The sequence below is a fragment of the Kogia breviceps genome, chromosome X (assembly GCF_026419965.1).
Source record: "Kogia breviceps isolate mKogBre1 chromosome X, mKogBre1 haplotype 1, whole genome shotgun sequence".
In the NCBI taxonomy this organism is placed as follows: Eukaryota; Metazoa; Chordata; class Mammalia; order Artiodactyla; family Physeteridae; genus Kogia; species Kogia breviceps.
This window is the reverse complement of record NC_081330.1, coordinates 61,374,182-61,399,498: the sequence shown is the minus strand read 5'-3', so window position 1 is coordinate 61,399,498 and position 25,317 is coordinate 61,374,182. Positions and strand designations below refer to the sequence as shown.

At 33.0% G+C, this 25,317-nt stretch overlaps 1 protein-coding gene across 8 annotated transcripts in view; it reads right to left on the bottom strand.

Annotated features, from left to right (window-relative positions):
• RPS6KA6 (ribosomal protein S6 kinase A6) overlaps window positions 1-25,317 on the bottom strand; it is a 158,700-nt gene that overhangs the window by 41,292 nt on the left and 92,091 nt on the right. For 6 of the 8 annotated variants that reach the window (XM_059051260.2, XM_067023965.1, XM_067023964.1 and 3 more), the window contains 12 exons: window positions 23,557-23,663; window positions 23,225-23,262; window positions 15,968-16,110; window positions 13,311-13,381; window positions 12,986-13,074; window positions 12,127-12,185; window positions 10,329-10,431; window positions 9,566-9,696; window positions 8,996-9,118; window positions 8,386-8,475; window positions 7,048-7,206; window positions 4,498-4,659 (listed from right to left, as the gene is read on the bottom strand). In XM_059051260.2, the coding sequence (XP_058907243.1) occupies window positions 4,498-4,659; window positions 7,048-7,206; window positions 8,386-8,475; window positions 8,996-9,118; window positions 9,566-9,696; window positions 10,329-10,431; window positions 12,127-12,185; window positions 12,986-13,074; window positions 13,311-13,381; window positions 15,968-16,110; window positions 23,225-23,262; window positions 23,557-23,663 (1,275 nt within the window). The remainder of the gene's footprint in view (window positions 1-4,497; window positions 4,660-7,047; window positions 7,207-8,385; window positions 8,476-8,995; window positions 9,119-9,565; window positions 9,697-10,328; window positions 10,432-12,126; window positions 12,186-12,985; window positions 13,075-13,310; window positions 13,382-15,967; window positions 16,111-23,224; window positions 23,263-23,556; window positions 23,664-25,317) is intronic. The other 2 variants (XM_067023968.1, XM_067023967.1) reach the window with 1 other exon arrangement.

Genomic DNA, 25,317 nt, shown 5'->3' with positions numbered 1-25,317 from the left:
TCCCTGGTGGTGCAGTGTTTGAGAGCCCGCCTGCTGATGCAGGGGACACAGGTTCGTGCCCCAGTCCGGGAAGATCCCACATGCCGTGGAGTGGCTGGGCCCGTGAGCCATGGCCACTGAGCCTGCGCATCTGGAGCCTGTGCTCCGCAATGGGAGAGGCCACAACAGTGGGAGGCCCATGTACTGCAAAAAAAAAAAAAAAGAAAAACAAGCCCACTGCTAAAGCCTTTAGACATAGGAACAAAATAGAAACATTATTAATGCATTAACACTGGGGATTGTATAACCACCAGAATGGACATTTCATTTATAAAAGGCTAAAAATATTGTTTAGCTTTGACAATGGCCAGACTTGAATAATAAGTATCTAACTAACTTAAAATTCAAGATATAATGTTTCCTTTCATAGTCAAAGTGTATTTATAAGAACACATGTATCTGCAAACTTGGGAAGCTGAATAGGCTATCAAAATACCTATTTAACTGGCTTATGTAAATAACACAAGTGGAGACTACAAAGGTCCTAATAAATAATAAGGTACAGCTAAACAATTCTCATCACGATAAGCCTAACCTGGCATCCTCTAATGAAATATAAACCTCTCCTGCTTTTTTCCCTTATCTCTTTCCTTGTCTCATCACTTCATTTTTTTAAAAAATAAATTTATTTATTTTATTTATTTATTATTCTTGGCTGCATTGGGTCTTCGTTGCTGTGCATGGGCTTTCTCTAGTTGTGGCGAGTGGGGGCTACTCTTCGTTGCGGTGCACAGGCTTCTCATTGCAGTGGCTTCTCTTGTGGAACATGGGCTCTAGGCACGCGGGCTTCAGTAGTTGTAGCTTGTGGGCTTCAGTAGTTGTGGCTCGCAGGCTCTAGAGCACAGGCTCAGTAGTTGTGGTGCACAGGCTTAGTTGCTCAGCGGCATGTTGGATCACCCATGTCCCCTGCATTGGCAGGCGGATTCTTAACCACTGCACCACCAGGGAAGCCCTCTCATCATTTCTTCCAGTTCTGGGCATCACCATGTTTTCCCTGGTTCCCTTAGGACAATATTTTTAAAGGTTCCCAGATGATCCAATGCAAAGCCAAGGCTGAGGGACTGCTTAGTGAACTAGTCGTACAGGCAAGGGTTAATCAGTGAGTCAGCTATAGGTATTTCATACTCCCAAAACCTTCAGAGTTAATGAGAAGAAAGGCACTGGAGGGATCATATTGCTTAATCTAATTAGGGTCAACCATGAAAAACTTGGTTTAGCTTTACCACACACTTAAACCCATTTTGTATGCGTAAAGAAGAGACAGTCTACTTTTTTTTTTTCTTTTTTTTTTTTTGCGGTACGCGGGCCTCTCACTGTTGTGGCCTTTCCCGTTGCGGAGCACAAGCTCCGGACGCGCAGGCTCTGTGGCCATGGCTCACGGGCCCAGCCGCTCCGCGGCATGTGGGATCTTCCCGAACCGGGGCATGAACCCGTGTCCCCTGCATCAGCAGGCGGACTCTCAACCACCACGCCACCAGGGAAGCCCCAGAGGCAGTCTACTTTTGTTCTAGAGTAGGTCTCAATGTCTTATTAATAGTAAGAACATACAGCCATTAAAAAAAAAAACAAGGCAAGGTAGCGGGATGAATGAAAGAGTACAGTGTAGAAAGTAACGTTTCATACCTTCTTACTTGCATCGAGTTAAATACAAAGAAGATAGAAGTCAGAATTAAAGTAGTTAATGACTTTCCTTTCTCTCGCATTTGGCTTCCCAAATCATCAAAATGTAACATAGACAGAGATTCTCATTCAGATAAATTCATATTTGGAGCAAAACATATGACAGCCCAAAGCCAGAGCAAAGCAGGGTAATTTCACATTTACTTTTTTTTAAAGAGTTGCAGGCATAACATCCATCCAATACATTGTCAATTCCTTTAGTTCAGGATCATTCTTAGACCTCAGTAGACATTAAATGTCAGTTGAATAATATGATAGATTTGCTTTTATAAAAGAATAAACATTTTTGAGATACATTAATTTTTGTGACATAGGTATAGTACAAAAGCACATCTATTAAGTAAATAAGCCTTAAGAGGTTGACTGAATTGATGCATACCAAAAAAGTGAATGAATATTCCTTATTGTTCAGCTGAAATTGTACTACTAATTAGTTTCTCTTTTAGCAAATAAGGGCTCTTAATGAACTGTGATGAAATAATGAATTTATACTCTCATAAGTGCTATTATTTATTCAAATATCTACATGGATACTTGAATCTTTCTGATTCTAGTTTAAAAGATAATGCATTTCATACACTTCACTAATAATTTTTGAAAGGGTCTGAAATTTTAGAAACAAATCTTACTCCAAACCTGTTTTTCATTTATAACAATTTACAAATATGCATTGATTGCTAGCAGAGGCTTCAGCTCTTGATAATAAAACTTTTCAAAGCATTTTGAAAATACAAATACTAACCTAGCCAAAGGTAGTTCAGACACTAGAGGCATTCGTTACAGACAAGTGGTTTCCATATGCCCACCTGAAAACCTTCACTATTACAATGGTGAGAGTGTCTTACTACAATGGAAGTCTTTTAGGATAAAAAAGCATCAATGGGCTGTATTCTACTCTGCAGATTTGTACTCATTTGAAAATGTTTACCTAGGCATTAATGTAAAAATGTTTACCTAACCATTAATCTAAACACAGACATACTGTATATTTCTCATTTTAATGAAATGAGAAATATACAGTATACCCTATATTTAACAGAAGAGCCTTAATCTCAAATTTCTATCTTATTCTATAAAACCATTAAAATGCCCTAGAAAAGCTAATTTTTTTATGTCTAAGATACCTCTTACACCTGGGGGCAGTACAATAACCCCTTCTTGAATCATGCATGCATCCCAATTTTTGTTTTGGGAAATACAGTTTCTATATATTTTAATGTGACAAAAATTTGTGCATTCATTATTCTATGAATATAATTAAAATATAGATTAAAGCACATTATCTGGATACACACATAATTTCTTACAGGGCAAATCTTATCATAAAAACCCTGTTGGGGCTTCACTGGTGGCGCAATGGTTGAGAGTCCGCCTGCTGATGCAGGGGACATGGGTTCGTGCCCCGGTCTGGGATGATCCCACATGCCGTGGAGCAGCTGGGCCTGTGAGCCATGGCCGCTGGGCCTGCGTGTCCGGAGCCTGTGCTCCACAACAGGAGAGGCCACAACAATGAGAGGTCAGCATACCGCAAAAAAAAAAAAAACCCAAACAAAAAAAAACTAAAAGAAACCTGTAAAGCAGGTGTTATACTTCTTCCTCAACATTAACATCCTAAGGGAAGATTTAATAAATTTTAACATGGGAACTTTTCACTATTAGAAAGTTATTTTCCTATTTTCTATGTTTCTATTTTCATCACTAGAAATATTATTTTTCTAATAGCTACATTAAAATACAGATTTGTTGATATTTCAATACAAGAAATATGCTGTATCTTGTATTATATCTGATGTGCAATATTATCCATAAAGGACTAGTATTTAATGCAAAAAAAAACCACAAAACAAGCACATGAGAGAGGAATTCATCCTCAAATTATTTTATTCTTCTTCTGACTTGGAAAATTCTAGTTTTCTAACCTGAGGATATCTGTATATTTTGATTTGTGTTAAACATTTATTCATATGACTTAGCATTATTCATAACATATAAGAACAGTTCTTGACTTTTACAAAGAAAACTTATAAAGAATCTATATGACCAAAGCCATCCCTGATTCATTTTTCATCACCCATACTTTCACTGCTGTGGGAGTTGCTACTGTCAAAGCTCCCATCCCCATTATCAGAACTGACAGACTGCTGGAGCTTGTCAAATGTGAAATGTGCACCCCTTGACTTCCTCATCATCACCTTTCCTGTCTCTTCTCTCTAAGATCTATATACGAAAGTTATTTGCCAAGAAAAACCCTATTGCTTATAAAAAACCCTGTGAAGCTGTTTTCTCCATGAATTAGAAGATCTTAAAGATAATCGGGGATGGCATTGCCCATGTTATGTATAATGCTAAACAATATAAATCACCTCATGTTCAGCACAAACTAAAATATCTGAAAATCTATCCTGGCTTTGTTACTCAGTGAATGCTGATATTAAGTACTTTGAGCCTCAGTTTCCTCATTTAGAATATTTAATATATTTAAGGCAAGGTTATCTTCACTCTCTGCCCTGCTCTAAAAGGGTATGATTCTGAAACCACTATGTAACCCAACAGAATAGAATAATCTGATTATTACATTCAGGTTGGTTTCAGATGATAATTATTAGTCTGAATATTTATATTGGGAGTTATCAGAATTCAATGATTTAAAGAGCTTTATAGCTGGGAAAGGGCAAGATAACTCAGCTTTTACCTACCTACCATAACATATACATGATATCAAATACATTTAACTAAAGGAAAAGAATGAAAGGCAAATACTGAAGTTTTAAAGAATACCTCAGGTGCTACAAAGTTTGCAGTGTAGCATGGAGTTAAGAGAAGTCCATTTTCTCCTCGAAGTTGTTTTGCAAACCCAAAATCACAGATCCTAATGGAGTCTGCGTTGGCTGATTCATCCATGTATAAAATATTACTGGGTTTAAGATCACGATGAACAACCTCGAACATTAAAAAAAAAGCTTTACATTTCTATAGCTAACTAAATATCTGTGGAATAAAACATTGTAAGTTAATATATTTCTAGGAAAAGGAAATGTCTCAATCATAAAATTTTGAAAATGATACTTTCTCCAACCATCATGGCCCTGACAACCTGAAGTACACAGACAAAATTATCTCTATATGACAGATGTGCCAGTTTTTATCAAGCCACCAGTTTTGTTAACCACTTCCAATCTCAAAACTCAATTATCAGTTCCACTTGTAGCTATAATGGGCTAAGACCCTACTCAACACCCCCTCCCCATGGTAAACAACTATAAAACCTGGGTAGAAAAATCAACTACCTTGAAGGTACTGGGGAATGAGCAAAAGGAGACAAGACTCTGGTGGGGAGTACATACTTGGTTGAAGGAGGGAGCTACATGAGTAGGTTCCCATATCAGTGGCTTTTAGCCTAGAGCTTAGTACAGCCCCTAGGGCACACAGTGGTAATAAAGACATGAAGAAAAGGCCACTGTCTTTCTGGCCTGGAGGACCAGAAAATATATGCTGGGAAACTGTGAATGCTAAGTGGAGGAACACAGTAAGGGAAAGAGCCAAAACTGACCCTTGAATCAAAAATGTGTAGAGGAGGCTCAAAGTAGTTCATAAAGACAAAAGATATAGATAGAGACCACAGCTGCTGCTCAAAAAGCAGAGTTTTCAGCACAAACCCTGCTAAGAAAATTACCCACTGAAAACAAAACAAAAAATAATAACTGGAGAAAAATAACAGAATATAACAAATCTCCATAAGTTAATACACAAATGTGCAGTACACAATCCAAAATTATCTGATATACAAAGAACCCCTCCCCCCAAAAAAATGGAATACAGTTTCAAGAAAAAAGAAAATCAATTCCAACTCCAATATTAACCATGTTGGAACTAACAGCAAGCATTTTAAAGTGGCTATTATTGTGATATGATAGATGTGCTAGGTAATGCTATGGTGGTAATCATACTGTAGTATATAAATGTCTCAAATAAACATGTATACCTTAAACGTACACAATGTTATATGTCAATTATAGCTCATCAAAATGCCTTTGCTCAAAATTCACAAGACTAAATAAATATAAGATAAATTAAAAAATAAAGTAGCTATTATAACTATCTTCAGTGAAGTAAAACAAAACGCCTTCAATGCATGAAAACTCGGCAGAAAAACAGAAACAGTAAGAACCAAATGAAATGCTAGAAATGGAAAATATTCTGAAATTCTCTATGTGATGATTTTCTTTCTGATACACTATCCACTTCATTTAATCTAGACCTATTTTTAATCAGCAGTTTACTACATTAAAAGGTCTTTCAAGACAAGGGTCAAGACTTAAACCCATGCTTGAATCTGCAATACCTTTTACAATGTCTGGCATGTAGAAGTGCTCAATACGTTTGTCATTAATTTACTTAATTGATGTATTGTTGAATTTCTAAAATAATAAACAAAAGAAAAGATGTTTATCATTTTCTTCTTCTCAAAAATTCTGCTCATCCTTTATTTTAGAGTGTGTTGATAAAGACAATCAAGGAATTAACTTATTATAGAACTACTCCTTTAGCATTGTACAATTTACATTTCAAAATGCTGAAAATGTACTCTATAAAACCACACTCAGAAATGAGTTCTGGCCCCTGTAGAATTTTCATTATGTCATTTCTGAGTCGTTCATTGTTTTATTGTTTATATGTAAGTGGGTACATATCTACTACTACAACTATTCAAACTTATATTCTTAAATTATTTGTGACTTTGTTTTCTTGTTTAGCTATATATATAATAAAAGTGACCTTGTTTCGATAACTCAGTTCATTTGCTTTCTTTATGAAGAGATAGGAAGCAAAATAACAGGCCTGCCCCTCCACTAGAAATTTCAATATAGTAATACTTCAAATGTTTAGAATCCAAATTTCTTACTGTATTGGGGGAGGGGCTGGCAACAATCAAGATATGCAGTCTTGCCAGAACTTTATATGTTAGGCATAGTATAATTTGAATAATATTCACAACATGCCCTTGGATAACTCTTTTATGGATCACTTTTAAGTTTGATTAGGTTTAATAATTTAAAAGTCAAGGTTAGATATATTTATATAATTCAAACCACTTTTCAAACTAATATGCTATTAAATTAGGGCTAACAGGTAGAGTGAAGAAAATTAATAAGGTATTATCCAATTTTCTAATCCTATAACTTTCACTACATTATGAATTTTATTAGGCTATTCCATATAAAAATATGTGAGAGAAAAAGTAATTCATTTTTAGGTGTCATATCCTATAAATTATTTTGTGAAGATATAAGCCCCAGAATTAAAAGGAAGAATATAATTACAACTTACTCCTTGACAATGAAGATAGTCAACTGTGTTAGTTATTATAAACAGTACATCACTAGCTTCCCGTTCTGAAAAACATTTTTGTTTGAGAATACGGTCAAGTAGCTCTCCTCCTTTCATCAAATCCGTAACAAGGTAAACATATCTACCATCATCATAAACCTAAAAAAGAACATATTTTAAATGATATTATTTATAATTACAATTCTGAAATGTTTTAAATTATACTTACTTTGCTTTTCTAATGAACCTCTAGTGTTAAAAATATATTATTCCTTTAGTAGTAATATAGTGCAGGCTCTATTGAAGGTTAAACTGGCTAAATGGACTCTTACACCATTCTGTGAGACCATGTTAAACATATAATTGTATTAACTTTTGAAGTTTTCTGTTATACTTCATCAAAGAATATAAATGGAAAAGTAGAACTTTGTGCCTCTTAAATGGCATCTGTCTCATTTTTTTACTGTATTATAGGCACTTACCTTCCTTAATGATAGTAAGCTTTCCTTCTGGCAGTAAATATATTATTTGTTTTTTAATATCTTCCCCATAGTCTATTATCTGACATGGTGTCTTAAATATTTGTTGAATTCAAATACTATATCAAGAATATATTAAAAATATGTACACCCTTTTATTCAGAGCATGTGATATCTACATCTATACATACAAACACATATGTGTAGACATATATCTATCTATTCACACACATATGTACATTTACATATATATAAAATACTATTTAAGCATTATAAATCAAAATGCATATCATATTATCTGAAACAAACTGATCAAGGTGATGGTTTATTTGTCTGCCTTTTCTACAGAGGAAAGAGCATTATTTTCTTTATGTGAAAAGTCAGCATTCAGTAACATCTATTAATATGAGTTATATGTTCACTTTAAAAAAAGTAGACTAATACTATTTCACCCAAGCAACAATCCACAGTGCTACAGCCAACTGCTGTACAATCAAGAAAGTAAAATCTCCTAGAATTTGGCATATTCCCAATCTCCTGTATCTTCTATACTTGTAGTGCTAGAGAATAATAAATGTTGCTGGTGATAATATTAACTAGTTAACAGCTAGAATACATTCAAGTAATCAGGACACTCTCCTTTACCAACCATCATAGTTCCTTTCTGATGTTTTTTAAGAAGGGTAGTAGTATAAAATCATAGGGGGAAAAAGAAGAACTGAAGTGGCAAATTTAAGAGTCTTAAGATTTTGTGGCATGAAAGTAAACATACCATGGACATGAAAAGTTTCAATAAGAAAATAAAGTGCCAAGTCATAACTTCATTAGATTAGCTGATACATAGATTTTAAATACCTACATCCTTTAAAGTGATAATGTTAGGGTGTTGTCCATAGCGCATCAAAATTTCAATTTCTTCTGAGGGGTCTCTTTTACTTTTGTCAATGATCTAAGAAATAAGAAAAGAAAAATCTCAGAGGAAAAATATTTTCTTTGTCTAAAAAAGAATGACATAATTGCAATTTGGTTATATTTTCAAGCAAATAATAAAACTCAAGAGTAATGTTTGTCTCACATTATTTTAATATTTAAAAGTTTCCTATAACTGAAACAATAAAAACAGAGCACTTTCTTCAACATTATATTCCATCTAAAACTATACTGATAATTTGATCCAAATGTGACAGTAATTGTCACAATTGCTCAATCTTAACATACTACATTAAAATAAAATTATTCAAAAGCAGACATTCATGAAACACACGGTTCCTCCAAAATAAAGTCTTTTTTATTGAACAAAATAAAGTCTTGGAAAGAAATTCAAAATGAAAATATTAAGTCTTAAGAGGTTTTCCTCATCATTTTATCTTTGCTTTCTCCACTTGCTCCACTGAAAAACTGTCTGTCAGTTAACCTGCAATTTAACTTACGCATATAAAACAAACAAAAGTTAGCCTCAGAGACAATACCTTCACTGCAAATTCCATGTTGGTAGCAGTATGTATGCATCGTTTGCAAACAGAATAGGAGCCAACGCCAATATCCTCTTTCAATTCATATACTTCACCAAATTGTGCAGCATTTCCATTTATCTGTTTTTGTTAAAAAGTAAAATACAAAAGAGAATGATATGTTTCACATTTTTTATCTTCTCTCCTAAGTATACATTCTTCTTAAATCTTTTAAAAATCAAGAATAATTATAGAGAAGTTTTATCAGTATTTATAAATGGTTTACACAGATTCTGAACTGATCCTAAATTATAGAATTTCTAGATCCCCAAAGCCAATACAATAATTAAATCGACTAGCTAATACATCACCCATTACATTTTCTTGCCAAAAGAGATCACACAAATATATAAATATAATTAAAAGTTACTACTATCTGCTTTTTTCCAAAACATATGGAGACATCTTTAATTCATTATACAGAGATAAATGAAGCAGTTAAAAATCACTTAAAAATCACTATAAATCCATTAGCAATAACTGAAAGAAATAATTATCCCTAATCTGAATAATCTAAGTGGAATTTACCTGAACAATTGGTAATACATTTGCACTTGTGATCGGGGTGATTTTATATTCTTCTGCAATAGAAGTTGCAACAAAGCTGAATCCTTTGAAGAGTTGATGAGCATTAGCACTAGCTGGCAAACCAGGAGAATCTAATGTCCAAATAATTATATTTAATTAAAACTACACAGAATTTTATGATATGAAATGTCATCATTTCTTTAAATATAAAGGAAACCATTCAATGTTATCATCAGACATACTATATTAGGTATTTGATTTATTTTATATTATCTGTTTCCCCATACTATTATGCAAGCTCAATGTAGATTATAATTTTTGTCTGTTCTGTTAACTTCTGAACCATCACTGCTTAGTACATAGTATGTATTCAATATTTGTTGAATGAATGTATGACACAGATGCCAATAAAAGTAAACCTCATTAAATTCTAAACTATAAAAGTCAGAGTGATATATCTCATATCTTACCTCTTACCCCCATCCTCTAATGCATTAGCATGTCAAAAAAACGTTTAAATTAAGAAAAAAAGAAACTGTTCACCCTTTGCTCTAGTCTCTGCTTCCCTAGTAAATATTTCCCATGTAAAGCCTGTACTTGAAATGTGTCCAAGCAATGCTGTATATAGGATCCACACCTCCACACAGGGCAAACCACCCTCTGCAAACTTACAATTCTTTTAGTTTTTACCTAAGAAGCTAGTTTACTTTTTTAACCATTTAACTGAATGAAAGCCCTGATGTTACACATAAACATGCATTACCTTTAGGTGTTTTTGCAGTAAATTCAGGATCAAAACAAAAAGTATCATCTGGTTTTCCAGAAGCTGGTTTGAAAGGAGGCTGAACTTCTCTTTTATATAATTTCTAGAAGAAATAACAGAATAACATAGAAACGTATTAATACTTGAAAAATTATTAAAGCAGAACATGATATTCACAGTCCTTAACAGAAGACTCACAATTTCATAAATGAAATTTCAACAGGCTTCAGATACCTGTTAACCAAATTCTAAATTGTAACCTGTTAACCAAATTCTGTGTATCATCTAAACTTGAGAGATAATGTACAGAATCAAATGAGACCAAGAAACACAGCAGCAATGCCACAGGTTGCATTCATGAGGAATAATTCTGTTCAGTTTTGGATTTCAAAAACTGACTTGAATTCTCACTGATAAAATAACCATACAGAACATATCACAATGTTACCATGTAGAAATAACTAATAACATTCTAGGATATCAAAATTAATAATTAGTCTATCTCCAAGAAATATGCATTATACCTATTTTGTTTTCACATAAAAATATGCATTAGATGTACTGTTTAGAGCTCTTTTTACAGAATTCAAAAATTTAAACTTGTCTAACAATATAACTTCCTAAAATTTATGTTTCTGAAAGACATATAAAATATCTTACAACATAACTGTTTTTGGAAATCTACTTTTTAAAAAGCTCACAGTCTCACAGTGAGGAAAAATTAATAGAGGATTACTTTAAAGTAATTTTAACTTATTTAAATATGTACACATTCCACTCTTTTATTATTTAACAGGAATAAACAAACTGTTTAGATATAAAAATAATGGAAAAATAATTTCTAGTTTTTCTAGTTAAAGAAAAAGGAAGAGCAGAGAAGCATTAGAAAAAAATGACAAAGGAATGCAAGGACACCAAAAGAGGGATGCATACAGATATGACAAAGGGCAGACTCCCATGCACTAAGTTCACTGCGTGGCCTTTCAAGTTATTAATACTATTAATGTGTTGCAGTTTTACAACTATAAAAAGTAAATCAAAATATTAACTTCTGAAACCTGTTCTACAAGCCAGAAGAAATAATAATTTGGTCAGTGAATAGTGGCTCCCTACCTCTGCCTTAGAAACCAAAAGAGACACTTTTTATTTTGGGAAAATTTTCAATACCAGTGCCAGAACTAAATAATCAAAAACACTTACCTATGATGATTAATAGTACATAAAATACATAAAGCTGTGTTGTAAACAACAACAAAAAGTGAGCTTTTCTAAGAAAAGCTCATTAGTCTGGGAGTGGCAACTTAAAAAAATTTAATATATGACTTTGCAGAATTTCACAATGTTTCTGTTTTCATGTTCTCTCAAAATTTAGTAAAATACCTATATACAAAGATTTTCACTTTTTAACAAATTTAATTTGTTCTAATACATGACAAAGAACCATTTGAAATTAAATAACATCTTAGATTCTTTAGAATTCATTTTTCTATAAGAATCTGTTCTTTGATTCATCCTACTTCTTTCTCTTCTTCCCTCCACATTCCCCAACCTAGAATAGGGGAGAATATTAACCATATTGAAAAGGTAAGACAAAGGAGCAACAAAAATTTACTGCATATCATCCACACATCTACTGGTTCAAGGTAATTGCATGAAATGCTACACCTGTAAATAAAATCTCATACTAAATATAAAACAAATAGATTAAGTTTATCAGCAAAGTCCATATATTACCATTTACTCTTGAGTTTTTGCTTTTATTAAAGGTACTCAGTAACGAACTTTCTACTGAACTTACATTCCAGTCAATATTTGCAAAAAAAAGATGTCTTTTGATTTCGTCAACTCCTTCTGAACCTATAAAAATTGGAAAGAATGTTTTTACCAGTCTGATTTTTTAATCTGCCTACCTGGCTTCCAGGCTATTATCTATAAATAGGAGTACACACATTTCATAGATTCCCTGAAGTGAAAAGTTTATGATTTCTTACCTGATGTTTTATTAATTGGTCCTCTGAATTTAATATAATAAAAAAATAGCTGATGTTCATGCTGAAGCACATAGGGTATCATGAAATACTGAAATGCCTTCTGAATCAAATAAAAATCATGTCTAACATAGCATTAAAATTTAAGCAATTTTCATTTTCTTCACAATTCAATTTATGATCTCATATCTATAGGTCAAATTAAAAATGCAATGAATAAAGTGACATCAAAATTTTAACACATGGACATAAACAGGATAATAGGATCACATTTGGATCCAGGGAAAGGCTACTAGAAAGTAGCCAAATAATGAGCAGTTATGGAAACATAACATTTATCTTGATGAATATTGGAAGGGACAAAATAATTATCTCCAAATATCTAAAAGGATTACCTATAGAAGGGAGAATTCTGTGAATTATGTCAAAAGACATATTCATATGATATAATGATATATATTAAACATAAGTTCTGAATAACTAGACCACTCCATTTTTTAATGATGGATATAACAGAGTTTACTGGGATCTTTGCAAACATAAAATATAGAATTCTATGTATAAACACATAGCAGCAGTAAATGAACTTAGATCAGAAAACATAAAGTTATAATTATCCTCCCAAAGCATGTAGTATATTGTTATAAAAGCTAAGAAAATAAACAATACCCAATCTGTTTGCTGGATTCCTTTTGAATAACATCCTTAGAAGACTTTGTGCTTCAGCACTAAGAAACTGAGGCATTCCAAGTTTTGCTCTGGAAAAGAGGATTTAAGAAAATTTCATTTAAATCTAGCCATACTTCTAAATTGATAAATCCCAAAAAGAATTTTAAAGAATGCTTTCACAATGGCAAATAATGTCCCTTATATGGTGGAAGGGAATGAGATAGTGTGAAAAATGTTCTTTTGTGTCAAATGAAAACCATAACAAGTTTCTCAAAACTGAAAGCAAGGAATTTTTCCCAAAAGAAAAAAAAATGTTTACACTTACTTTAATATCATATTCATGGTCTCATTTCTGTCTTTACCTTGAAATGGCAGAGTACCAGTAAGCATTTCAAACTAAAACAAACAAAAAACACCACGAGTCAACTTAGTACAACTTAGAATTTACAATGAAATTCTTCAGGAAAAAAAATGAGACTTGTAATACATGATCATGAAATCATGCAGAATCTACATGATAGTAGGTCAAAACAGGACCAGAAAACTAGGTCGCTTAAGGAAATACACCTCTGGTACCCCACAATATATAGGCCAAATGAGAGGTGATTTGTAGCAAATGTAACCAACCATTTTTTCAATCCTAAATTCCCCAAACCAAAGCAATATGGAAATAGAAACAAGACATTTTCTTTTAAACCAAAGATAAGCTTTTAAAACAAACATTTAACAATGAAAGAAAAGCAAAAATAAGTACTGAGCCATTTCAAATTCATACATGCTCAAGAAAGATAATCATTTTCATTCCCTTTGCTCTCTTTCAAAAAAAAAGGAACCAAACAAGAAGCTATACACACAGATACACACACCACACACTGATATATGTATTTTAATTTGAGACAGTTGTACATAGCATAATGAAAACATTTTCCAAGAGAGTTAATTGAAATGTGGATAACTAGAACATTAAATAATCGTATTTAAAAGAAAAGGTAGATCTGAAAATGAAGACCATTATAGCTCACTAGAGAGAAAAGTTTTTATATCCCTAATATTTAAATCTTAAGCTTAGATTCAATAATGGCTTTGGCCTCAGTCCTCTGTTCATTTATTTGAACTTACAACCTTAGTTAGCTTATGCATTCAACTCTCTCCTGATGACTGATGACTCTCAAATCGATTCCAGTTTCAATCTCTCTTAATCTCCAGTTTTCCCTTCCAAATCTAAAGTAATGGTTCTCAACTGGAGCCTGAAGAGATAGGGGTAGGAGTCATAGAAAGGGAATGAAGATGAAGGGAAGTATGGTGTATGGGGATCATCTCTCTCAAGCTCCAGTCCCCTGCCCCCAAACCTAAAGTAATGGTTCTCTCCTGGGGACTGGAGGATTAAGAGGTGGAAAGGCAAGAACAAAAAGAAAAAGAGAAGGATAGTACATTGGAATCACACCTTCCCCTCAAATAAACTATATGCTGTCTGGCAGAGTAGGTTTTTTGTTGTTGTTGTTGTTGTTTTTTAAGGTCTTCAGATGATTCTGATGCTCTCTCCACTGCCCTCTCCTAACTCATTACTATCAAGGGGTTAAACGCTAACCCACAGTAACCTATGCAACATGTTAAAAATAAATTTTCCCCACTTTCAAAATCAGCTGTCCTTCCCAGCTATCTCTTTTCTATTGAACTACCTTTCTTTAAATCCCCTGAAGTTTTAGAGGTATCTATATCTTTGACCCTTCCCCTCTGCTTCATCTGTGGCATTTAATCTGTTACTAAGGTCAGCCACTTCTTCCCTTGAAATGTCTTTAAGATTTCCTTTTTTTCATTCTATAATCTTACAACTGTCTTCTAAGGAGAAATTCTTGGTCTCCCTACTTTTAGTTTCCTCCATGTGCAATCCATTTATATAATGCTACCAAGACTAATTTTCCTAAAATACATCTTTTCTCTAATTACTATCGTGTTCAAGACTCTACAAAATTTCCTACCACCCAGAGAATTGCATACAAATCCTTATAGGCTTATAGCCTCATTTCCTCCACCTTCACCCTCATTCTCCACTACGACTCTAGTCAAACTGGTTCTCCAGGTCTTTCCTAATACTATCACAATACTATTCTTCTTGACACACAGCTATTTGAATTTTATCCATCCTTCAGGGCTTAATTTAAGTTATATCTCCTCTGCTTTTCTTACATTAACTTATATTAATTCTTACCTGAACTCCTAAGGTATTTCCAGGCAGATTATTTAGCTATTCCATTTGTTTCCCCAACCAGATAGCATGCTTTCTTAGGTCATGGAAAATGCCAAATATTGTACTTCTAGTCTGTTCCCACCCCACTGCCCTTACCAAATGCCAGGCTTTTAATAGCCACTTAATATATTGATAAATCATATGGTAATTCAGTGATAAATAGGCAAAAATGGATTATCAGGCTTCTAAAGCAAATTGTATCTGATTCAATAGCTATTCATTTATCACCCTACTTAATACTAAATTCTATGCTTAATCTTATACCAAATCAGTCAGTCCATATGCTCATTATACTAGATACTGTGGGAGATTATAAGTAGTAGAAACAGAATTGCTCTCCTTAAGAGGTTTACAATCTTTCTAGGGACATGCTTGAAAAAATGTGACAATAAGATAATATACCATAGGTGCTAAATTCCGTGATACCTAGTTAGAATGACATGTAACTACTAAACACAGTATTCTGAAATCTAAAACCTGGTAGGCCTTTATCTAAGTTTTAAATTTGAATAATTTATAAAAGAATGCTGCCATTTACCTTTTAATCTAGCAACTAAAAGAAATCAGAACACCAAAACCCTAATTTTTATCATATAACAGCTAGCTAATCAAGTTTTTTAACAGTCACGAACTTGACAACCCTATTCTCACCTAACACACCCCAACATTCAGATTAAAATTCTAAACAATACTAATTGTATATTGGCATAATTTTTTTAAAAAACACTACTTACCATAAGTACACCATATGACCACCAATCAGCACTCTGGGAATGACCTCTTCTATTTACTACTTCAGGAGCCATATACTCCACTGTACCACAAAATGAGTAGGCCTTCTTCTCCTGATCTACTGATTCCTTGCTGAGTCCAAAATCTATAATAACAATATTATACAAAATCATATCTGAAGATCTTCAGAAAATAGAAAATACCAAAAGAAACTAAACTATGAATTAAACCTACTCATGATGGCCTACGATTACCATTAAGAAAGCTCCTTACCATTAAGACACCAGTAATAGAAAACAACCTGTATTTTATAATACTCTTTCGGAGCATTTAAAATTGCTCAGTTAAACCTCATCCTCAAAATACATGTTTTCATGTCTATACAGGAAAATGATTCAACAATTTTGAAAGGACAAAAATTAAATCAACACTGTCATAGTGATCTAATTTTTAGAACAGACTAAGACAAAAAAAGATAGTAATTTGCACTTTAAAAAATATTAGAAAAACAAATTTTGCTTTGGCTTTGGAGAACTTCCATTTTGTTTATGGTATTCAAAGAGCTAAAGGTATTGATATATAAAAATTAATCTTATTTCTATATACTAGCAATAAAAAATTGAAAGGTGAAATTTTAAAAGTACTATTTATAACACCACCAAAAAACCCTCATGAAATCCACAGGTATAAATATACAAAGTATGTATATACAAGACCTGCATGCTGAAAACTATAAACATCAATTAAAGGAATCAGAGTAGATCTAAGTAAATGGAGAGAGATACTGGTCATGATTTGGAAGAGTCAATGTTGTTAAAGATGTCAGTTCTCCCCAAACTGATCTACAGAGTCAATGAAACATTAATGAAAATCCCAGCAAGATTTCTTCTGTAGAAATCAACAATCTGAATTTAAAATTTATATAAAAAGACAAAGGAAATAGAATAGCCAAAACAATTTTGAATAAAAAAGGAAAATTCGAGGACTCACACTACCTGACTTCAATACTTACTATAAAGCTATAGTAATCAAGACAGTGTTGTACTGGAGAAAGGCTACACACACACACACATACATATATGAGTACAACAAAACAGCATCCAAGAATAGACTGATATATATAGTCAGCTCTGCTATGCTTGTTTTAAAACTGCAAATCTGTTCCAATGCGATTGATACCTTACTGTTACCTTTCAGAGATTTATACCACTCCACAAACGTCCTTTGTTGTACTATTTCTGACAAAACTGACATTTAACACTAGAGTTTCCTTGGCAAATATAACATGAATTTCAAATTTCATCTTGGTTTAGGTGCAATTTTGCCTACAAGAAATAATAGGTGAAACCATAGAAAAGTACAACTAGTTGAACTGAGCCAAGCAGAAATACATACATGCACACACCTCAAATATCTACCAGCTATTTCAGCACATCATGTGTGTTACAAGCCACTTCTGTTCACCTGTAGTATTAGAACTCCCAATTCCAGATAATTTACCTCCCACTACTTCACAATAACTTACAAACTGCAACCTTTCTGATACCGATTATACAAGCAAATTTCAGGATTTTTTCAAGGTAAGGTATCATATTTATTGTATTATTTATCTATTCTTAATCAGTTAGAACATATAAAACAATGCCATAATTTTTAACAGCTTCCTATCTTTCTTTAATGTGTCACTGGTTATATATTTTAGTGTTAAACCCCTAACTCCATTTTCTCTGTAAGTCATATTTTTTACTATGCAATTACACATAGTACAGTGATTTTTAAGATCATATGTGCTGCATTATAACAAAACTGGCTATATATTGCCAACTGATTTCTGACAAAGATGTAAAAGCAATTCCATGGAGAAAAGGTCAGTCTTTTCAACAAATGGTGCCAGAATAATAGAATATTGATATACAAAAATCTGTCCTCATATCATACCTCATAAACATTAATTCAAAATGAATCATAGAATTAAGTGTAAAACCTAAAACTGTAAAACTTCCAAAAGAAATATAGAAGAAAATATTTGTGAGCTTGGGTTAGGCAAGGATTTCTTAGATACAACATCAAAAGTATAATCCAGGGCTTCCCTGGTGGTGCAGTGATTAAGAATCCGCCTGCCAATGCAGGGGACATGAGTTTAAGCCCTGGTACGGTAAGATCCCACATGCCACGAAGCAACTATGTCTGTGTGCCACAACTAGAGAGCCTGGACTCTAGAGCCCCTGAGCCACAACTACTGAAGCCTGCATGCTACAACTACTGAAGCCCGTGTGCCTAGAGCCCGTGCTCTGCAAAAAGAGAAGCCACTGCAGTGGAAGCTCACGCACCGCAATGGAGAGTAGCCCCCCCTTGCTGCAACTAGAGAAAGCCCGCGTGCAGCAACAAAGACCCAATGCAGCCATAAATAAATAATATATTTTTTAAAAAGTATAATCCATAAAAGAAAAAAAGTTGACAATTGGATTTTATCAAAGTCAAAAAGTGCTCTTCAAAATATACTGTTCAGAAAATTAAAAAGAAGCTAGAAGCTACAGACTGGGAGAAAATATTTGAAAATCACATATCAGATAAAGGACTTGCATTCAGAGTATATTTTTAAAAACTCAAATTCAGTAATAAGAAAACAAACAATCCAATTTTTTTAATGGACAAAAAACCTGAATAGACACTTCTCCAAAGTAATACATGAAAAGATGCTCAATGTCATCATTTGTTAGGGAAATGCAAAATAAAATCATAATGAGATACTACTCTATGTCTTTTACTAGGGCTAAAATAAAAAAATACTGACAATACCAAGTAATAGCATGGATGCAGAGCAACTGGAACTCTCTTACATCGCTGGTGGGTATGCAAAATGGTACAAGCACTTTGGAAATCAGTTTGGAGGTTTCTTGCTAAGTTAAACACACACTTCCCATATGATCAACCAATCCCACCACTTTGGTATTTACTGATGTGAAATAAAAATTTATGTTCACATAAAACCTGTACAAAATATTTATAGTGGCTTTATTTGTCACTGTCAAAACCAGGAAACAACCCAAATGCCCTTTAATTGGTGACTGGATAAACAAACCATGGTACCATCATAAAATGGAATACTACTCAGCAATAAAAAAGAAATTACTGATACACACAACAATATAGATGAATCTCAAATGCACTATACTAAATAAATAAAGCCAGATTCAAAAGAATATATACTGTCTTCCTATTTATATTATTTTGTGGAAAAGCAAAACTATAGGGCCAGAAAGCAGATTGGTGGTTGTTGAGGGGTAAAGGGAGAATTGACTTATAGTGGGGAAATTCTGGGGGGGTGAGGGAACTGTTTTATATCTTGATGCTGATTGTATGCATTTGTCAAAGTTTGCAGAACTATACACAAAAAAGTAACTTAAAAAATAAACTTTTGTATTTTGAGGCAACTGTAGACTCACACGCACTTATGTGAAATACTACAGAGATCCCATTTACCCTTTAGCCAGTCTCTCCCATGGTAATATCTTACAAAGCTATATTACATCACAACCACAATAATGACAATGATGCAGGTCAAGATACAAATTAGTTCCATTATCACGAGAATCTGAACAATGAGTTTTACTCTGTGTAAATTATACCTTAATTCTATAAATGAAAAATTTCTAAGCCCTATAATTCTATTTTAAAATAAAATACAATATTAATACTTAATTTTAGGGCCCCTTGAAACTGATTTTCTAACCATACTCAATATTTTCATTTAAAAATTACTTATTCTTGTATAATAACTGAATGCATTGTGATTTTCAGCATAATTTTTAAAAATATTTTCAATATACTATGCTCTTTCTCTACATTTTAAGGCTTTTAAACTCTGCAATTCCATTTCAAAATTAAATTTAATGAAACCTAGTCTCTGAGGTCAGTTCAGCTGAATATAACAACATACCTCGCAGAGAAGAACACTGGCTTCTTTGGCCATTCCACAGAGAAGGAAGAAGGGAAGATAATTTTCTTATCCTCTGTTACCTTTCAGAGATTTATAACACTCCATAAAGGTCCTTTGCTGTACTATTTCTGACAAAACTGACATTTAACACTCTAATTTGCTCAGCAATCAACTGACAAACATTTTTACAATACTAAGAGTTAGCTACAAGATTAAATAAGACATATGTTAATCAGTGGTTTTTCCAAACCACTAATTTGAAAAGAAAATGTAGAAATCAGCTATATAAGGGGCTTTTGATGGGGGGGAATATATCTTTGTTTCCTTAAATGACTCTTTTAAAGACTTTAAATTTTAAAAGCATGTCCAAAACACAACACATATCTACTATATGTAAAAGTAATTTCAGCGATTAATTTTCAGATAGCCATAAAAATTACTTTAAACTATTTTCTTACGTATACATTTTTCTTAAATATTCATCTCAGGTACTGTGTGATTTAATTTCTGACACTGTATATTTTATCTTCCCTCTTTTTATAAAAATTATTTCTGAACTATGTCCCTCAGAAGTGATTCTGGTGACTCCAGATTCCCTTTCCCACCCAGGTTTGTGATACTCTTACACCCATCCTTGTCCAAATGCCCTGACCCTCCACATCCATAGCACACTCTCCTCACACTAGATCCCCAGTTCTGGTCCCTCCTGCCTTTTCATTTACAGGACTGTGTTGTTAATTGAGTTAATGTCTCAGAGAAATTAGATCTTTTGCCTAAAATGAGAACCCGAAGGGCTCACTGAAAGTACTACACGTGACTCAGTGCATTTACCAGACTGGCCAAAGCATGCAAACCTGAACAAGGAAAACTGAACTCAGGAAGAGACAGCTGTGGAACCTTTCTGTCTGCTTCTAAGAAGATGCCAACGTGACCTGTGCTTCCTCTACAAATTCCACAGGCTGTGATAGAGATGAATAACATAGTTCACCAAATAAACCAAATGAATAACCATAGTTCATCAAGCAAATAGTACTCGATGATAGTATTCAAAATGGAAGGAAGGAGATAGGAAGAGAAGGAGGGAAAAAAGGAAGGGAAGGAAGGAGGGCAAAGGCACAGCAGGTAAGAAAGCAAGAAAGGAAGAAAAAGAAAAGAAATAAAAAGAAAGGAAGAATAAAAAGAAAAAGAAATTAAAGGAAAGAATGAAATAAATGAAATGTCTTAAAACACTTGCTATGAATGGTCATACTTTAACCAACCTTACTGGAATGTTGTGAGGTTAAACCCATAAATTTATTATTCATTACAAGACTTTGAATTCTGTTATAATCATGAAACTGTAAATTATCTAATATTTATCATTGTATACTTTCTTTAAAGAAATATTGGTGTCACTTTAAAGGAAAATAGATTAAATTGTTTAAAAATATATATAAATCAGTTTATTCCTGTCAGAAGCCTTGTGTGCCTTGCTTATAAATTAACATTCATTCTAATTACTCTTTACTCCTCAGCCAGTTTAAGTCCAAAAGGTGTAAAAGCAGAATTCATATTATAAGACTAAATATAAAACAAGTTGGCATCATTATTCACCCAATTAACCTTAATGTAGAAGAGAGATATAGGTAGAATTTATTCTACTCTTTCCCCACCTTCCTTCCTCACCCATGACAAAACAGGCATAACTTATTAAGAAAAATGAAAAGAATTAAATTCTAATTAGCTTTGCAACTAAATATTGTTGTAAAATAAAAATTATGTATTATGTAACATTTCAAAACTCTACTGTTCTCTCTTCATATTTCCCTTCCTTGTCCTCTTTGAATCTCTTTAAATCTGCTTTGCTTCTTTCATATATTAGAAAGAGAATCAGGTTATGAATCAAAAAGATTTACTAAACTTTACTTGAACTTTGTCACATTTACTTGAGCTTTCAAGTTAACAACTTCATACTTTATTTTTACATTGAAGTAGTATACTTAGGAATTTAAAGCAACTTACCTTTAAAGTGTACTGGTCCAAAATTCTCTGTAAAGACCACATCTTCATTTTATCTCTGTTTTAACATTCTGATAATTAAATACAGAATTTACTATCTATTTAAAACATAAGTAACCTTTTGAGATTGGCTCACTCAGCACAATGCCCTTGAGTCTATCCAAGTTGCTGCATATATCAAGAGTTATTTCCTTTTTATTGCTGGGTAGTATTCCATTGCATAGATGTATCACAGTTTGTTTATCCATTCACTCTCTGAAGGACATTTGGGACATTTCCAGCCTTGGGCTATTACAAACAGAGCTGCTATGAAAATTCATGTTTAGGTTGTTTGTATGCATGTAAGTATTTATTTCTCTAGGATAAATGTCCAGGTGTGTGACTACTGTACAGTTCTATTTATATAATATTATTAAAATAACAAACTTAGAGATATAGAACAGATAAGTGGTTGCCAGGATTTAGGGAAGGTGGGAAGGGTATGACTATAAATGGGCACCACAGGAGAGTTCTTTTGTGGTTGTAGATCAGTTTTTCTTATTGATTGTGGTGATGGTATTTGACTCTACATATGTGAATAAAATGTCATGGAAATATACACAAAGACAAACAAAAAAATGAATACGTGCAAAAACTGGTGAAATCCAAGTAAAGTATATAGTCTAGTGAGTTGTAACTGTACCTATCAATTTCTTGGGTTGGATAATGCACTGTAATTTTGTAAAATGTCACCATTGGAGGAAGCTGGGTGACAGTACACAGGACCTCTTGGTACTATGTTTGCAACTTATTGTGAGTCTACAATTATTTGAAAATTAAAGGGTTTTTTTAATGGTATAATAAGGATACTTTATGACTAAGAGTCCTGTGAAAATTAGCAGTGTTTCACATACAGTAAACACTCAACATTTAAAATAAAGTAAAATAAAATGTGTTTTTACAAAAGAAAGAATAAAATGAACCTCTTATTATGAAACACTTGGTTCAGAAGTTTATAATTCACTATATTTCAAATGTGATAACTACTTATGATAAATCTTTCAGCCTAGACTGAAACAAAAATGATGTGATTTTACCTAGAAAACCAAATGTCATTTCTTAATGAGGACAGTGACTCTACCATATAATTTTTTAGTATTAAAATTAGAGCATATTGAGAGTTATCTTATCCACCCTTTAAATGAATTTTAGTTCACCAAAGAAATAAACAAAACGCAAATTAAGTCAAGAAAGAGGGAAAAAACAGGCTTAGACAAATATATATATTAAAATAACAAAAAATATAAAACAGGCTTAGGGTAGAATGAGAAAATTTACATACCTGTTAACTTGATATGTCCTATTTCATCAAGCAAAATGCTGTAAATCAAAATTCACATTCAACAATGTGGGATAAAATATTTTTACATAAAACATTTACATAAAAATCATCATAAAAGAGGTCAATATCTATTTGATATACTGGAAAATTTTGAAATGACTAATTTAAAACCAATGGGTATCTTATGAAGATTACTTTTTAAAGTAAGTTTCATATAACTGTATAATTCATGTATATTTTCATATAATCTTTAAAATAAAAGACTTAATGGAGAAAAAAAGTAGTTATAGAAATACTGTTAACAGGGATATATAAAGAGAATATAGCTTTACTTTTCTGGCTTCAGGTCTCTATATACAATTCCTAACCGGTGCAGATGATCCAAAGCAAGAGCCAGTTCTGCAAGGTAGAATTTCACATCTTCCTCTGTAAACAGAACCTAGAATAAAATAATAATTTACCATTTGATCTTTTTTTTCAATGTTGAATTATTTAAATTTTCTTCTTTAAAAACCAGTAAACAGACAAATCTAGGCAAACAAGAAAATAAAAGAAGTATATAGATGGAACTAAACTATTTAAGAATCCTTCTCAGACTTCCCTGGTGATGCAGTGGTTAAGAACCCGCCTGCCAATGCAGGGGAAACAGGTTGGAGCCCTGGTCCGGGAAGATCCCACATGCTGCGGAGCAACTAAGCCCGTGTGCCACAACCAATGAACCTGATCTCTAAAGCCTGCAAGTCACAACTACTGAGCCCATGTGCTGCAGCTACTGAAGCCCATGCGCCTAGAGCCTGTGCTCTGCAACAAGAGAAGCCATCATAATGAGAAGCCTGCGCACCGCAACAAAGAGTAGCCCTCGCTCACTGCAACTAAAAAAAGCCCACATGCAGCAACAAAGACCCAACGCAGACAAAGAATAAAAGTAAATAAATAAATTAAAATAAATAAATAAATAAAATATACTGAAATTTTTTTAAAAAAATCCTTCTCTTCAGCATTAACCATTTTAATGTAGATCTTCCTAAAACATATTATGTAGCTTGCATAACTTTTTACTCTGAATGTACTGCACAGGATTTACCTTTTTAAAAATGACTTAGTGTCATAATTCGGTTATTATATTTAGTACACTACTATATAGGGATGCTCTCAGGATCTTTGCAGTATATTAGATATTTTGTTTTAGCATTGGTAATTCCACTATTTCTACTATTTTCTCTTTCACTGTCTACTATCACTTCTCAGGAATTTTGCTTTTAGCAGCTCTACTAATCTAAAGCTTCAATTATACCAACATAAGTTGTCGAATTAGTAACTCATATTAAACATGGTTCTAAACCCAATCTCTGACCTAAGGGGTAGCTCCAGGACTCTTCTGCTAGTAGAATACATGAGCTTAAAGGCACTGAATTCCTCAATCTTTTTCTGCCTGGGAACACAGCTTCTATGATGAAGTGGAAAGTGCACTGGACTTGGAATTAGAATTAGCAGTGTAATGTTTGATATTTCACTTAGCCCTCGGGGCTTCAATTTCCAAATCTGTAAAATAAGGATAATAGTATCTGCTACATCTACTTAACAAGGTTGTTTTAAGAGTCAGCTTAGTTTCTGTGGGAAAAATCTTTGCAAATTGTAAAATCCTATGTGTGTAACCATGAGGTATTATTGTTATAGGTTTATGTCTATATTCATTCAAAAGTAAGTGTTAATTTACACACAGAATTGGGCATTACTCAACCATTAGACGTAATTGTTAAGATTTATCAAGGGCTTCTAATTGGCAAAACAAATAACTTGTCTAGAAATTGGTTATTGTCATTAAAGAAATATCTAGTTTATTAGGAAAGCTCAACATTTTAATGAAATATCATAAAATCTTATAACTGGCTTGCCCACTTAGAATTATGGCCACTGAATTACATTATGCAGACTCAGGTACCAGTAAAATTTCTGAGAATGAGCAATGAAAGATACATTTTGATATTCCACCCACTTTTTAAAATGATCTATAGAAAAACGATTGTTCATCATCTAAGTTTCAGGAGAATTCATTTGAATATTATAATGGTAAAAGTATAAGAACATCATTT